General features: G+C 37.4%; 1 protein-coding gene across 2 annotated transcripts in view; it reads right to left on the bottom strand.

The window, feature by feature from the left end:
- Positions 1 to 13757, bottom strand: part of pde6a (phosphodiesterase 6A, cGMP-specific, rod, alpha) — a 36939-nt gene that overhangs the window by 14857 nt on the left and 8325 nt on the right. Inside the window, exons 6-12 of one of the 2 annotated variants that reach the window (XM_067600016.1) lie at positions 12500 to 12640; positions 10973 to 11047; positions 10140 to 10204; positions 9601 to 9667; positions 6228 to 6275; positions 2530 to 2679; positions 756 to 899 (exon numbers count right to left, since the gene is read on the bottom strand). In XM_067600016.1, coding sequence (XP_067456117.1) covers positions 756 to 899; positions 2530 to 2679; positions 6228 to 6275; positions 9601 to 9667; positions 10140 to 10204; positions 10973 to 11047; positions 12500 to 12640 — 690 coding nt within the window. Of the gene's footprint in view, positions 1 to 755; positions 900 to 2529; positions 2680 to 6227; positions 6276 to 9600; positions 9668 to 10139; positions 10205 to 10972; positions 11048 to 11141; positions 11399 to 12499; positions 12641 to 13757 lie in introns of those variants that run through there. The other variant, XM_067600017.1, reaches the window with a different exon arrangement.

Here is a 13757-nt window from a genome sequence, read left to right on the forward strand (position 1 = left end):
GCTGGGGGTCTGGGAGGTACATTTCCTATGCAGCTCTGCATTCATTTAAAATAAAATCTGTGTCTGATCTGTGAAGCACTTATTGTTGTCCTGGAGTGTTCTCTAATTTTATTTGAACAAAATGCTACAGCCCCTACGCTGAACAAGGCTGGAGAATGTATTAAATTTGCCAAATTACCTTTTGTAGACAATAAAACATCAAATTTAATATGACCAAAAGTAGATGGAGGTCACTCAAGTAGATCCCTCTGGCGGTATTATGCATCGGTTAAATTTTGTTCTACCATAATTCCCCACTGTAGTTAAACATCAAATGTGCCCTAAATTGATTTTTTTTTTAATGCACCATTACCTCGTTTTGTATCAGGAAATACACATTCTCATTACATTTATTCAAACAGGACATAATATATGTTGCCTGTTGTCACTGTAGTCACTTACACTCACTTGCATATTTTAGGAAACTCAAGTGACCAATTAAAGAAAGTACAGTCATGATGATGTAATTGCTTTATCACAGCCTGCAGACAGTACAATTATGTTAGAAACACTAAAATCCTTGATTTTTGAAAATGTTTGGAATATTCTAGTAGAATTAAAACGTACATAAAACATGAAACAAAATTTTATCTTTAAAGAAATCCAGAAGTTTGTATTCGTATGAGCCTTAAAAAAACCATTTAATCAAACCCCTGGGGATAATATTGTTAATGTTCTGGGGAGCAAAGCGTCTTTTTTTCCCACATTTTACTAACCAGAATGTTCTGGATCTCATCCTTGCGACACTTGACGTGGTACATCACCATGTCCTGGAAGATGTCCTTCCTGTTCTCCAGCTTGTTCATCTTGTCGTAGGTGTCAGTGTTCAGCACCGACCAGCCCAGGAACTGGGTCAGAGACTGGACACAGTGTGTGGGGGGGAGGGGGGGGGGGGGGGGTTGCGTGAGAGAGAGAGAGAGAGAGAGAGAGAGAAAGAGAGAGAAAGCACAAACATACAGAATAAATCACTGATTAATGGTGGCATGCGTACCAAATAATAATTCCTTAAAAGGTGACCTATTATGCTAATTTCCAGCTTTATATTTTTTTTCTTGGACTCCACTAGAGTAGATTTGTATGATTCACAGTTAAAAAAAACATTTATCTCATTATACTATACTTATACTAGCCCTTTATGACGCCTTTCAGTTCAGCCTCTGTCTGTATGAGGATGACTTTGAGTGACTCCCACCAGTGCAGAATTGTGACAAAAGTCGATCTAGAGTGACATAAAAGTCTGATGAATTCTGATATGACTGTTCAGACTGAGGTCGCAATGCAAAAACATCAGACCTGTATCTGATATAGGACCACATATGAAAGAGGCCCAATCAGAAAAAACAGATCTGAGCCATATATGAGCAAAAAAAAAACAATCAGATTGGGGCCACTTTGCCTGCAGTCTGAAACTAGTCTTAAATTTGGAAGACAGGTTGAGGATCAAACTGTCCTGTTGTCACAGTCTGGCTCTGTGTCCTTTAGTTGCCATTCTCCACCAGTCCAGCAGATGCCCTCGGACTTTCCTCCCTGTTTGTTTAGGCCGGACTGAGTCGGAGAAGGACAGATTAGAGAGGTTGCTGATTACATTAAAAAAAAGGACCACTTAAGATACTGTTGCTCGCTGCATTAAACTTTTGTCCAGACACTTAACTGCCTAATTCATTAAGACGTGTGCTCGATTAAAAGAGCAAACAGAGCTGAAGTGAAATACTTTTACCTTCACCTGGTTCAGATAAGAATGTTTGTTAAATGACCAGATTGTTTTGTGAATGTGTTTCAGGCTGGTTTGAGTGGTGATGTGTCAGTTTTTTAGGAGGAACAATTTTTTGAACTTCAATAGTTAGTACGTCACTCTAGATTATCCTGTAGCCTGCTTAGCTCTGTAGCTCAGAGTGATTTTGTTTGTATTTGGCCTGCTGGCATTTAAGGCTTCCTTGAGCTTACTTATTGTGTTTTCTGGGTTTTGTTTGCTCTGTGTTTTTTACTCCTGTGTTCTTGCTTTTTCCCTCAACACCTGCCCTGCATCAGCCTTGTTAGCCCTGCCCTGCTCCTTGTGTTTTCCCCAGCCAATTAGCTCCTCTCCTGTTCTCCTGTATTATCACCTCATTCTCCTCACCTGAGCTTCTCTGCCCATCTATCCACCTGCGCCTCATCCCCTCGTCAGCTGTACCGAAGTCCTGTTTTCGAGTTTAGACTTGGTTGGATCATCTATTTTGTTTTTATTTTGCTTTGCCTGCACATATCCTGAATAAAAAAGAGTTATTCTTCAGTTCCTGCTGCTTCTGCGTCCTGCATTCGGGTCCACCTGCTCCACCTCTTCGTGACACCTGTTGTGTATTTTAACTGACTTCTGAGCAGCGAGGCAGATAGAGGAACTTCAGTAAAAAGCCTCCAGGCCCAGTGATTAAATAATGCAGATGCTCTGAATGGCTTGCGTGTATTTATAAACCAATGACTCAGTGCTGTCACACACACACACACATCCAGTACCTCCATCAGTGTCTCGTCCATTTCATCAAAGGGTTTCCCATCCTTCCTGTTATAGAACGTGGCCACACCCACTATCTCTTCTTTCTTGTTGACGATTGGCATAGACAAGACGTTCTTAATGGTCCAGCCGGAGTCGTCCAGAGGCTCTTTCTGTGTGCACAAACACAAAAAGTGAATTACTATAAATGATAGTCTGCATTGTTACTTTGATATGTTGGAGACAGTAAGATGAAGGCTTTCTTTGGGAATGATAACGGGGTTTCTAATATTACAAATCTTTTTACAGACAATTTTTTCATCACTTTAGAAGTGTTACATGTCCCTCTACATTCAGAGGAAATGCAAAATGAATCAATAATTCACCTGCTCACTGCTCCTGAACATACTGCTGCAGCAGTTGTTGGAGTCTCATTTTTTTTTTAAAAAGGATGTTTGGTGAGCTAATGCTGCACTTTAGCTTCGTCACCACGTAGGAAGGTTTAGAAAATATAAATATATATAAACAGGATTTGCTTGGTTTATCTATCAAGAATTACAAGGAATTAGATGAAAGAAAAAAAATTAATCCTTCACTGGAAAATGATGTAGATTAACAAAAACCATCATGTAGAAGAACAAAAATCTTCGTCATATCGTCATGGATATCTGGCCGATCAAGCCGAGTTATTTAGAGCAGTTAAATGGAGATTGGGTGATGATTCAGTGATCTAAATCTCCCCTTAAAAGTTCATCTATATGGTGCAATTTTATACAAACACAGTTGAAAGAGCAAGGCGTACAGCAACTGCAAAAGAGGAAAACAGAAGAAGAGCAGAAGCTCTAAAAATATCAAAGAGACAAAGTTTGGAGGCCTTTTTTAAGAGGAAATGTACAATTGCACTGTCATGCAGAAAGAAATATACCAAGAAGAGGAAACACAGATACATATCTACAGTCACAGATGGACCAGAATGTTGCGTTTTGAGTAAAACGAACCAATTATAGTGACACACTGTATATGAAGGCATCAGACTCACTATTTTGTAAGCTTGACACTGTCTGTCATTCATATCTGCATTTTATATTGAACACTTGAACAAGAGCTCATCATTGTTAATTTATACAGGTTAACTGGATGGACCTCAAAGATTCAGATGTACCTTTCTTTTTTTTAAGGCCATCATTGGTAAACTTCTTGGTTACCTTTGTGAAATGCTTTCTGTTGTTTCTAACAGATTTCAGACCAGATCATCTAATTGAACAATATTCCTGAACTTGGTAAAACTGCATTATCATATTATACATCCTGGGATAGATAAACTTCATATCGGACATTCAAGCATCACATGAAAACATGTTTCATGAGGAATGTTATTGTTTTAAATAGTTGAGTGTTATCCCCATTCATATTTCTCAGATCCTGTTTTGTTGTGTTGGATGTGACTGTTGTAAATTATGTTTTTTTTAATTTTTATGTATCTTTTTGACACCTATTTTACAGCCATTTAGCCAGATCTCCCATGTAAGAGAGATAATGAGACTATGAGACTTCCTAGTTAAATTATAAAATTTTAAACAGTCTCAGGTTGCTTTTACTACAATAATCTTACTACGGGGAACAACTGAATGAAGCAGACATAGAGATGAGACAGGTTTGGAGGACGTTAGTCGGCACACGAGATAAATTACAACACGTCATCGCAGAATGAAAGACTTGAGATCAAACTGTAAGAATATAATGGTTCATTTCCCCGTTAACATCTAGACTCTAATTGTCAGCAGTACTGAAGCAGGATCAATGTATGTGCAGGGACAGAGTGGCTACCCCTGAATCAGGAAAATGAGTATAATATAGATAAACATAATGGGAGCTTTGAAGCCCCCTGGAAACTAATTTAAACTAAAGGAGAGCAGAGAATGTGAGGCATATCATTTATTCACTTAGGACTATATGGCAGATTCTTTCTTTATGAGTGTGCCCTGGTGGTCTCTTATGATACATGAAAAGTCATTTTATAGCCAAGTTAATTTTTTCAGACATTATTTCCACATATATATACACACACTCTCAGCTCCATTTTTAGCCACATCGCAAGAGTGAAGGCTCAAACATATTATAATCACTATAATCTGAATGTATACTGCTATCATCTATCAGCTTTACATAAAAATCTGATTGCAGATAATGAGCAAAATGGCTCTTATGTTACTGAACACTCGAGCAACAACTGGTACTAAGATGCATGAAGCTGGGCGTTACTGAATCTATTCTTTCCAGGATATATTAATGTTTAAGAAGAAATAATGTAATGAATAATGAAGAAATAATACATGAATCAAAATACTGTGATACTCTTTGTGTGATAATGTTTGTGGATGATTTGCTTTGGACAAATGTGCCAAATAAATAAACATAAATGTATATTTCAACTATTTATCTTACAGTTGATCATTTGTAAATATATTGCAGTATGGAGTAGGGATGTGCAGAGAGCCCAGTATTTGTATTTGTATCTGTATTTGTTGAGGCAGCAAAATTATTTGTATTTTGTATTCGAATAAAAGTGGAAAGAGGCTTAAAAATCCTGTTTTTGTATTTATTACGCTTTTAATTTTAGAAAATTAAAGTGTTACAATAAGTGTTCATGAATAAAACTACCTTACGAAGGAGGACCCCACATCGGGTCTCCAACTGGAGTCTCCCAGATCATAGATGACTGTGCTGATTACTGAGCTAAAACTTTACTCATCACCTCATTCTACCTATTTATACACCCATAACACAGAGACAGCACACCGTATAATGTGTAGTACAACTTCAAAGGAGATTATTGCTTTGCACTTTTCATTTATTGCCTATGTTTTACAACCTAACTTTATGGAAAGGAGAAGGGGAACAACAGGTTATGGAGAGTCCATTGGGACTGATATATGTAACAGTGGAGCAGAGGAGAGAGACTGAGATAACGATGCAACCGACCCGTAAACTGGTATTTGACATGTTTTTTTCTTTTCTTCTCAAAAACAAATAATTTTTAAAATACTTGTATGAAACAAATATTTGTATAAAACCCACTATTAGCTATTGCACTATTGCAGAATAATGTATTTGTATTCAGGCACACCCCTAGTATGGAGTCAGAGTTTTCTGGCAATTCATCAATTTTAAAACAATGTTTTGTATCCACATCGATAGAGGATGGAGACATATTGACAACCATGTCAGAAAACTAAAGTTTATTTTTACTTTTCAACACTTTCAGCCACTCTACCTTCTCAGTAATCAACCATGAAACCTCTTCAACATACAACCTTCAGCTTTTCACTGCAAACTCGAAACACAGTCAGCTATAAAGCCTTACTTCTCAGAAAGTTATTTGTATTGGAGAGGAAGCCTGACTGCTTTTACTTGTACATTTATCATAGAGAAGCTACAGCTGCTACTTACAACAAGCAGGAATCAGCAACAAACAGATTAAACTGATGGACTTTTGTCTCAGGTAATTTTAAGAGCGTACCGCAGATTAGACTTGATGTTCTACCTGGTAATTTAAACTGTTGTCTTATTGATTTTTATTTTGTTTTTATCCATTCTTCACGCAGCATCTTAACAACTTTTTGTTCATTGATGCGTCTCTTATCCAGGCCTTGAAAAAGTAGAATATCTCACCCGGTTAGAATTACAAAAAAAATAAAATAAAAAGTTGCCGCCATCTTACCTGGAATTGGAAAAATTCATCCTCACCAGCGTTCATGATGTTACAGATCTGTTGAAAAAGGGAAACGAGAAGAGATTTGAGCGATCTGTAAAGATGGACATTACAGAAATAAGAGGCCTTCAGGTCTGGAAGGTACAAGAATAAAACAGGATAAAGAGGAAGACATCTTCTCACATGAAAAAACTCAGCTTTTTGGCTCGAAGCACCACATGTTCATATGTAATTTGCAGCAGCTGACAAAGTTTTATTGCCCCACAGTGAATCCATTTAAAACCTCCTTCTGTCATATCAATAACCTTCAGTGTCAATCTCACATGTCTTTTTATATCAATTTATGAAAAGGAAAGGTGGCGGAAATGAAGTTTTCACCTTCTACGAGATGTAGAAGAGGAAAAAAGAAGACGACGAGGGGGGAAAGATGACGTACAGTTGAAAAATGACAAGCGCCAAAGACAATGAAAGGACAGGACAGGAGGAGGACAGACGGGATAAAGCAGAAGGGATAGATAGATGAGCTGAGGCAGGCTCAGCGGTTTGGGGGAAAAGCACACTGTGATTAATTACAATGGCTGAAAAAATTACAATTATACATCATAGCAGCGTGTGGCTGAGCACTTCATTTTCCACAATGGTGTGCACACTGACAACTGTGTAATAAGGCCTAATGGCGTTCTGCTCGTCTGACCACCCATAGCTTCCAAAGAAGATATTTTGAAAGAGAGATACTTTAAAAAAAGGACATTGGTGTTACATGGACTCCTGCACACCAGAAAAGAAAGTTGTTGTCTGAAAGTCTCAGTGAGAGATGAGGAGGAGGATTTCTGCTCTGAACTTTAAGTTTTTAAGCCACATTTATTCAATCACACAACTGATGCTGGATTTTATAAACTTTTGCCTCCATAAGCTGTATTTACACTCGACTTTGAGTACACACAAAGATGGGCTGTCACATGACTAACAATATAGCAGAAAGGATCAAATCATGATCTCATGACCCTTAATCTCACCATAGAATATGGAACAATATATGCTAAAATAAAATGGACAAGGAATATTTAAATAAAGTTACAGTAACAGTAGTTTTAGTCAACATCAGCTGGCATAAATCATCTGTACATACTGCTTCCTTAAATTATTTCATCAAAGAATAACTAAATTTACAGCAACTTTTCTATAATATTACTACAACATGAGAGCATTTGTGGATTATTTCTGGATAAATTGTTGCAAACTTTAAAATTTTTGGCTTGGTTGTAAAATAGTGATTGTTTACAGAACATATAGATTATCATAACATATAATTTTGTTCCTGGAGAGTGAAAATGATCTAAGCAGGAATGACTGGCTTCAGTAATCAGCTAGCCAGGAATATGAACTGCACTTTTTGCCTTTTATCCAAGATTTAAAATAAACGTGGTGCTTTCTAACATGTCATGTAATACGAACAAGCTCCATAAAACAAATCATCAGTTTTAGTTATTAGATATGAGATTATTTGGTTTTGGTAATTATGCAGATGGTTAATTGTAGGAACCTGGTTAACTAAATGTTCACTGTTGATTTATTATTATTATTAATTATTAGGAATACAACTTTTTATCATCATCATCCTAGAGCAATTTTCTTTTTTTGTCTTTTGCTGATCTCCTCACTGTAAGACTTGTTTAATTCCCTGCAGACACAGTTTGTACTTTATTGGATATGATCAGAACAACACAGCTGAGTTTATAATTAAAATTTCTCAAGCTGATATTTTAAGTCCCAAACAGACCTCGTGTCTTGATTTCGGCTCCAATTGTTCGATCAAATCTGCTGTGAAAAGAACGCTGCCTTGTATCTTCTGCCTTATTGTCAGACAGGTTGTTGTTACTATACTTTGAGTTTATCATTTCCTGTTGAGAAGAGCTGCTGATCTTTGTATTCAACCTGCTCACTGGCCAAACTAATTTCACCAAAATATTTGACAATACACTTGAGAAAAGCAGGTTGATGTGTGATTTTTTTTTCAGAGTTTTATCCCCAACAGCTAAATTGTTGTGAAGTTTAAACAGACAGAAATGTCCCAGTTTGCACATGTGATGTCATTGCCTCAAGTTGTGAGAAGGTGTTTGGCACCATTGTGTCTCTCCAGCGGTGCAGTCAGTGAAGTCACCTTCTCTGGGAGTGAGTGAATGGTCCAGGGTTCAAATCCCCAGGTGGCCACTGTAGCAATTCATGCATGTATTATGTTTTCAAGTGCTTATTGAGGTCATATTAAGCTGAACAAGCATCCAAATGCTCGCAATCTGCTTGGACCCGGACAGTTTCTGCTTGCGGCTATATTTCATTTTTCATTTGCACTTTAATTCATACAGTACATGTTTGGGCTCCAAGGTTGCCAAGCAGAAAGGTAACATGTTTAACACCTTCAAAAGTTTATCGTGTGACCTACTTGAGTGTCATTCAGTAGATCCGAATGTAAATGTGACAACCAGATGCCTACAATTTCAATCTGACTACTTCTTGACCTTATTTGGTCTGATCTAGAGCGTTTGCACCTTCCTCACAGATATCTTCGAGAATATTTCTGGTAAACAGAGAAGTTATACATTGAGGAGAGATCTGCTTAAAAACAGTATTGATTGCCATTAATACTGACTTAATGATGACGCATGGAAACTTCCTGTACATGCTACTTTTAATAACATGAAGCAGAAGTCAACTCAATGTCAACCTAAAGCCACTTTGAAGTTTATAATTCCAATCTCGCAGCAGTAGAGTTTTCTTAGAGCCTCTCCTGACACACCTGAACCAATGTTGTTAGTGCCATGACATGAAACAGAAATATTCATCTGCTGACAGTTTGTTGGGCTCGTGTGTGTCGTATGTTAGTGAGTAGAGAAGGCCTGAAATATACCTACTGTGAACACAAATGTAGGAAACTATTTGTAAAGCTGAAATGCTGAATATAAATTAATTTCCAGCTTAACAATCATCTTACAGCCAATTTGCTCGTCTGTATCTGCATCTCATCTTAATTACTGAAGTGGATTTAAGAGGTGAATTCATCAGTGGTCAGAAACTTCCACAAGAACTGAGCTGCTCAGCTTTTTCATGGCAACAGGAAGAGTAAATATACCACAGCAACTATGTTAAAAATATTCAACCTTTGGTGTGAAATGAGCACATAATGCAAATGATACGCTCAGGGCAAAAAAAAGTGAGAGAAATGTTTAGGTATGATTTGCAAAGGGCTGTGTGGAAAAGATACAAAACTGTAAACAGGAAGTAGTTTCAACAAGGATTGTTCTCATCTATTTTTTTCTTTTTAAATCTTTATGTGCATGTAAAAAAGGAAGATGACAGGAACTCTAAAGAAAAAACAGATACTAACCAGTCCGCTCTCTGCTACGTAGGTCGGCAAACCGCTGATCAGCGCCCAGTGATCTGCAGGAGGAGTCCTGAGGATTAACAGAACATGACAAGCATAAAATCATCATCATCATCAGGAAAACAAAATGATTATGTCAACTACACTTAGCTACTGAATGTTTAAATCACTCTGACTACGCCATGTTAAATAAATGTTTAAAAATCAATAAAAATAAATAATGCATAAACAAGTTTCAGTTCACACAGGAGAGATTGTCAGGATTATTCTGCAGTGAAATGTTTGGACAGCGGTTATTAATATTTACAAGAGCAGCAATGTTGGATAAGAGACAAGAAAACAGAAGATCACAATGTCATGGACGTTTACCTTGTTAAAAACAAAAAAAACAAAAAAACCCCCCAATTTTTTATTAAATCAAATGTCGATCATGTTTGGTTTGCCAAGGAGGAAAACGCTGCATTAGTGTACCGTTATCTCTCTGTTGACATGTCTGTGTTTACCCTCCAAACACCACAAACTAGATCACGCTTATGACTCACGGTATGACTTTGATGTCCTCTTTGCCGTGAAGAATGTAGTCGATGATCTTGTAGAAGACGATTTCCTTGAGAAACACACAACATAAAGATGAGAGAGAACACTTGTGGAGTAGATATTCAATAAAAAATACATTGCTCCTTTTAAAAACAGGACACTTATTGTACTCTGTTGCACTGTTAAGACACATACTCTTAAGACTGTGCAGCAAAGATTATTTAGTTTTCATAAATATTCACAATTTCTTGAGCCCAGTGAGTCTTATTTGTGTAAAGTACTTTGTTCAATCAGGATAAACAGTCAGTAGATATCAATAACATCTGTGTGAGTAGGCTCAGTAGTACTGTAGTAATGTCAATGCAAGGGGCAGTAATAGAGGTAGTAGCAACAACTTATTTCAGTAATTTTCTCTGTTACTGTAAATATATTTTACATTTTTACATACATACAGGTATTTTGATCTCAGTTTAATCCAAACAAGACTGAAAATCTATTCACTCAACAAGGCCTTGAAGCTGCGTTGTTCACTACAGTACATCCCACAATATAAATGTCTTAAAACAGAGAGAACAAAACAACACACTGATTATTGTAGTTGTTCTCAGAATTGTGCCAGGAGATGATAATATGAATACAAATTAAAAGTTTATCTTAAGGGGCGGCACTAGAGGATAATCATAAATGCTCAGCAGGAACGTTTTTCATATTTTGGAAAAATGTTGAAATGCACAAAGGGGAATATTGATCTGATGATAGCATAGTTATATGTAAAACAGTTACTTTAGGAGCAGTACTAGATTGAGCAGGAGTAGTTGTATGGTCAATATTTTCTTACCCTGCCATCAGGTGTTTTGGGTCCATCATACGGTGGAACTTCTCCCATCAGAACGGGCCACAGATCAAAGAACTCCTACATACACACACACAGAGATTTAAAAGATTTAAAGTTGCACAAGACAGCTAATAAAGCTGCTTCTGTTGTCTCATTATTTAGATGCACTTACTGTCTACTGTAGGTTACATCCAACAGCACCATTCTGCTTCAAAATGCTAATTTGCAGCAGCCTCTTAGGAGCGTCCAATATCTTTTGTACTGTCTCTCCACAAAGTGCACTGTTCATCCAAAAACATGGACTCAAAAGTTGAGCTACTAGTTTTGTTTATTCTTAAGTGCTTTATTCATGAAATCCAGTATTGTTACCAGACAGCCATCTGTGCAGGCAGACAGCATGTGTTTGTTCTCAGATAGCAGGTGTTAGGAATCAACTGGCAGCTGCTTGTAATTAGGTGACAGACACAGCCAATAAGTTGTATTTATGACAATGTGTTAGTTATCGCAAATACACAGGGGTAGTAAAATTGTGATCAGAAGCTGGTTTTAAGTATTACTTCTTTTATTGACACAGGGGGTGACAGCAAAAGAAAATTAAATCAAGGCAGAGAAATTGTGGGAATGAGACAAAAAAAAAAAACCCAAAGGAGTTTCTGAAAGTGTCTCTTCCCAAAACAAGAGGAGAAAAAACTAAGAGACAGATCACATCAAAACTCAACAAAGATTAAATTGGTAGAAAAGCAGCAATGTGTAAAGAAACAAGGCATGGTCATGTTATTTTGGTCAATTTAGCCATTGGTGGTCTGTGTGTCTCCTACTAACTGCCCAGTATTTGTGTTCATGACAAATGCACTTTTGCTGCAGCTTTTAAAAAAGTCCCATTAATTTTTTTTATACAGATATTAATGTGGATTTGGCAAGAAATCAGTAATTTTATGAGATAACAGAAAAACAAAGTAATATGATTATTTAGAAACCTTCAATGTTTCTTATGCTTCTCAGTCTGCTGTTAAAACTGAAGTTTTTGTTTAAAATGTATGTATTTCAGAAGTTAGGAGACATTTGGGGTATTAAATTTAAAGATTTGAGAGACCTTAATTATATATTAAGAGGTGTACTTAGATTATACATAGATTCCCATAGATTATAGGATGATTAATGCATTTCAAAGCTTCTTTGAAAAGGATGTCCATTAGTGATTGGATTGAAATTTAAGATAAAAATATTCACCAATGTATGGCTCATTTCTGTCTGGCTCAAATACAGTATAATTTTGCTTCATCTTTTCCATTGAAGGTCTACAGTCATGTCTGATAACTGATTAAAAGTTTTCATTCTGCTCTTTTGCTACTTTATCTTCTTATGTTCAACCATGAAAAATGGTTTAAAGAATTAAATAGCAACTTCATTGAAAGATAAGCATCTGAACTTGTGCACCCTCTCTTGTGGTAAAAATCCTTCTTGGTTCTTCCTGCTTTGTATGTTTTCCAGTTTATCCCCAGCTCTGAGTGTGTATCTATGGTAACCCACCTTTGTCTTGGTCATGTCCAGCAGACCCACAGAGTAGCGGTCACAGTTGAGGAAAGCTCTGACTGTGTACAAGGCCTTGTGGAACTGCCTCTCTATGTCTGTCAGCTCTTCAAACACTTTGCTGGCCGACCACAGCAGCACCTGCACCAGAAACAACACATCCTCACCATTAAACCACCACATAGATTGATCCATAGGAGCGTAATATGCTGCTTTCCAAAACTGTTACAAATCAATGTTAAAAAATAATTATGTTTTAATGGTGTGACAACACTGTGGGAAACATTATGGTCTGGGTGAAAATGATAACTTGAAACGTGGTTTCTACTACCTTAAAGTTACGCAACCTTCGTTTTCATGGCAACCACACACCATGACAATCATCGTTGGAAACGTGACACTTGGAAACAGGAGGAAAACAGCAGACCCCCACAGCTAAGTCCACTTTTTGTCATCTATCTAGCCATCCACCCAATCTGCCATCATGGACGTGTTAAGAGAACTGGATACAGTGTGGGAGGCGGGTTCCAGTTCATTCCTATGAAAGTTGCTCAGTGGTGCATGAAGCCAAAAAAGTCACTTCCTGCTGTAATGAAATTACATGAATGAACGCATACCTCGCATGATCTCTGGGCCCAAAGTGCTCATAGGGCATACGCACCAGAGACTTCTGCCAGCCAAGCCGGCTAACTTCCAGTTTAGCCTTCTGCTAACTTGAATGGGATAAATTGATTAAATCTTGCAGCTCTTCTAGACTTTCCAAAATGTTATCAGCCCAAATGGATCAAATTCTGATAGTGTAACAAGTCATTCTGTGGGGGTTGTAATGCTCAAAAAAACGTACCCACTGTATTCCAGCCGCTCCTTTTCCCGTGACTATGTGAAGGAAAAATGCTTTTTGGGCCAAAGGCGGACCAGGAAGTGGTAATTCCACAATTTGGCCACTACACTATGTCAAATTGGCTTCTAAGCCCACCACACTTCCTGGGGGCTTACTCCTAATAAGGAAAACTGTCACCTTATATTGACGTCTTCTGAACTGCATCACTTCTCTGGGTTATACTCACTACGGTCACTAGATGGCGTCTGTCACTCAAACGTAACTATAGGTCGTCTTTGCCGGCCTGAATTTCAAACCTATACTGTCATTTTTTTCTTGTGAGGACGGGGTGACCAGAAAAGAATACAATACAATACAGTTTAACAGTTTAAAACATACTACAGAACTTAGAATTTCTCTTCCTATCTCATTGTCATT

The sequence above is a fragment of the Thunnus thynnus genome, chromosome 9, assembly GCF_963924715.1.
Source record: "Thunnus thynnus chromosome 9, fThuThy2.1, whole genome shotgun sequence".
Taxonomy (NCBI): Eukaryota; Metazoa; Chordata; class Actinopteri; order Scombriformes; family Scombridae; genus Thunnus; species Thunnus thynnus.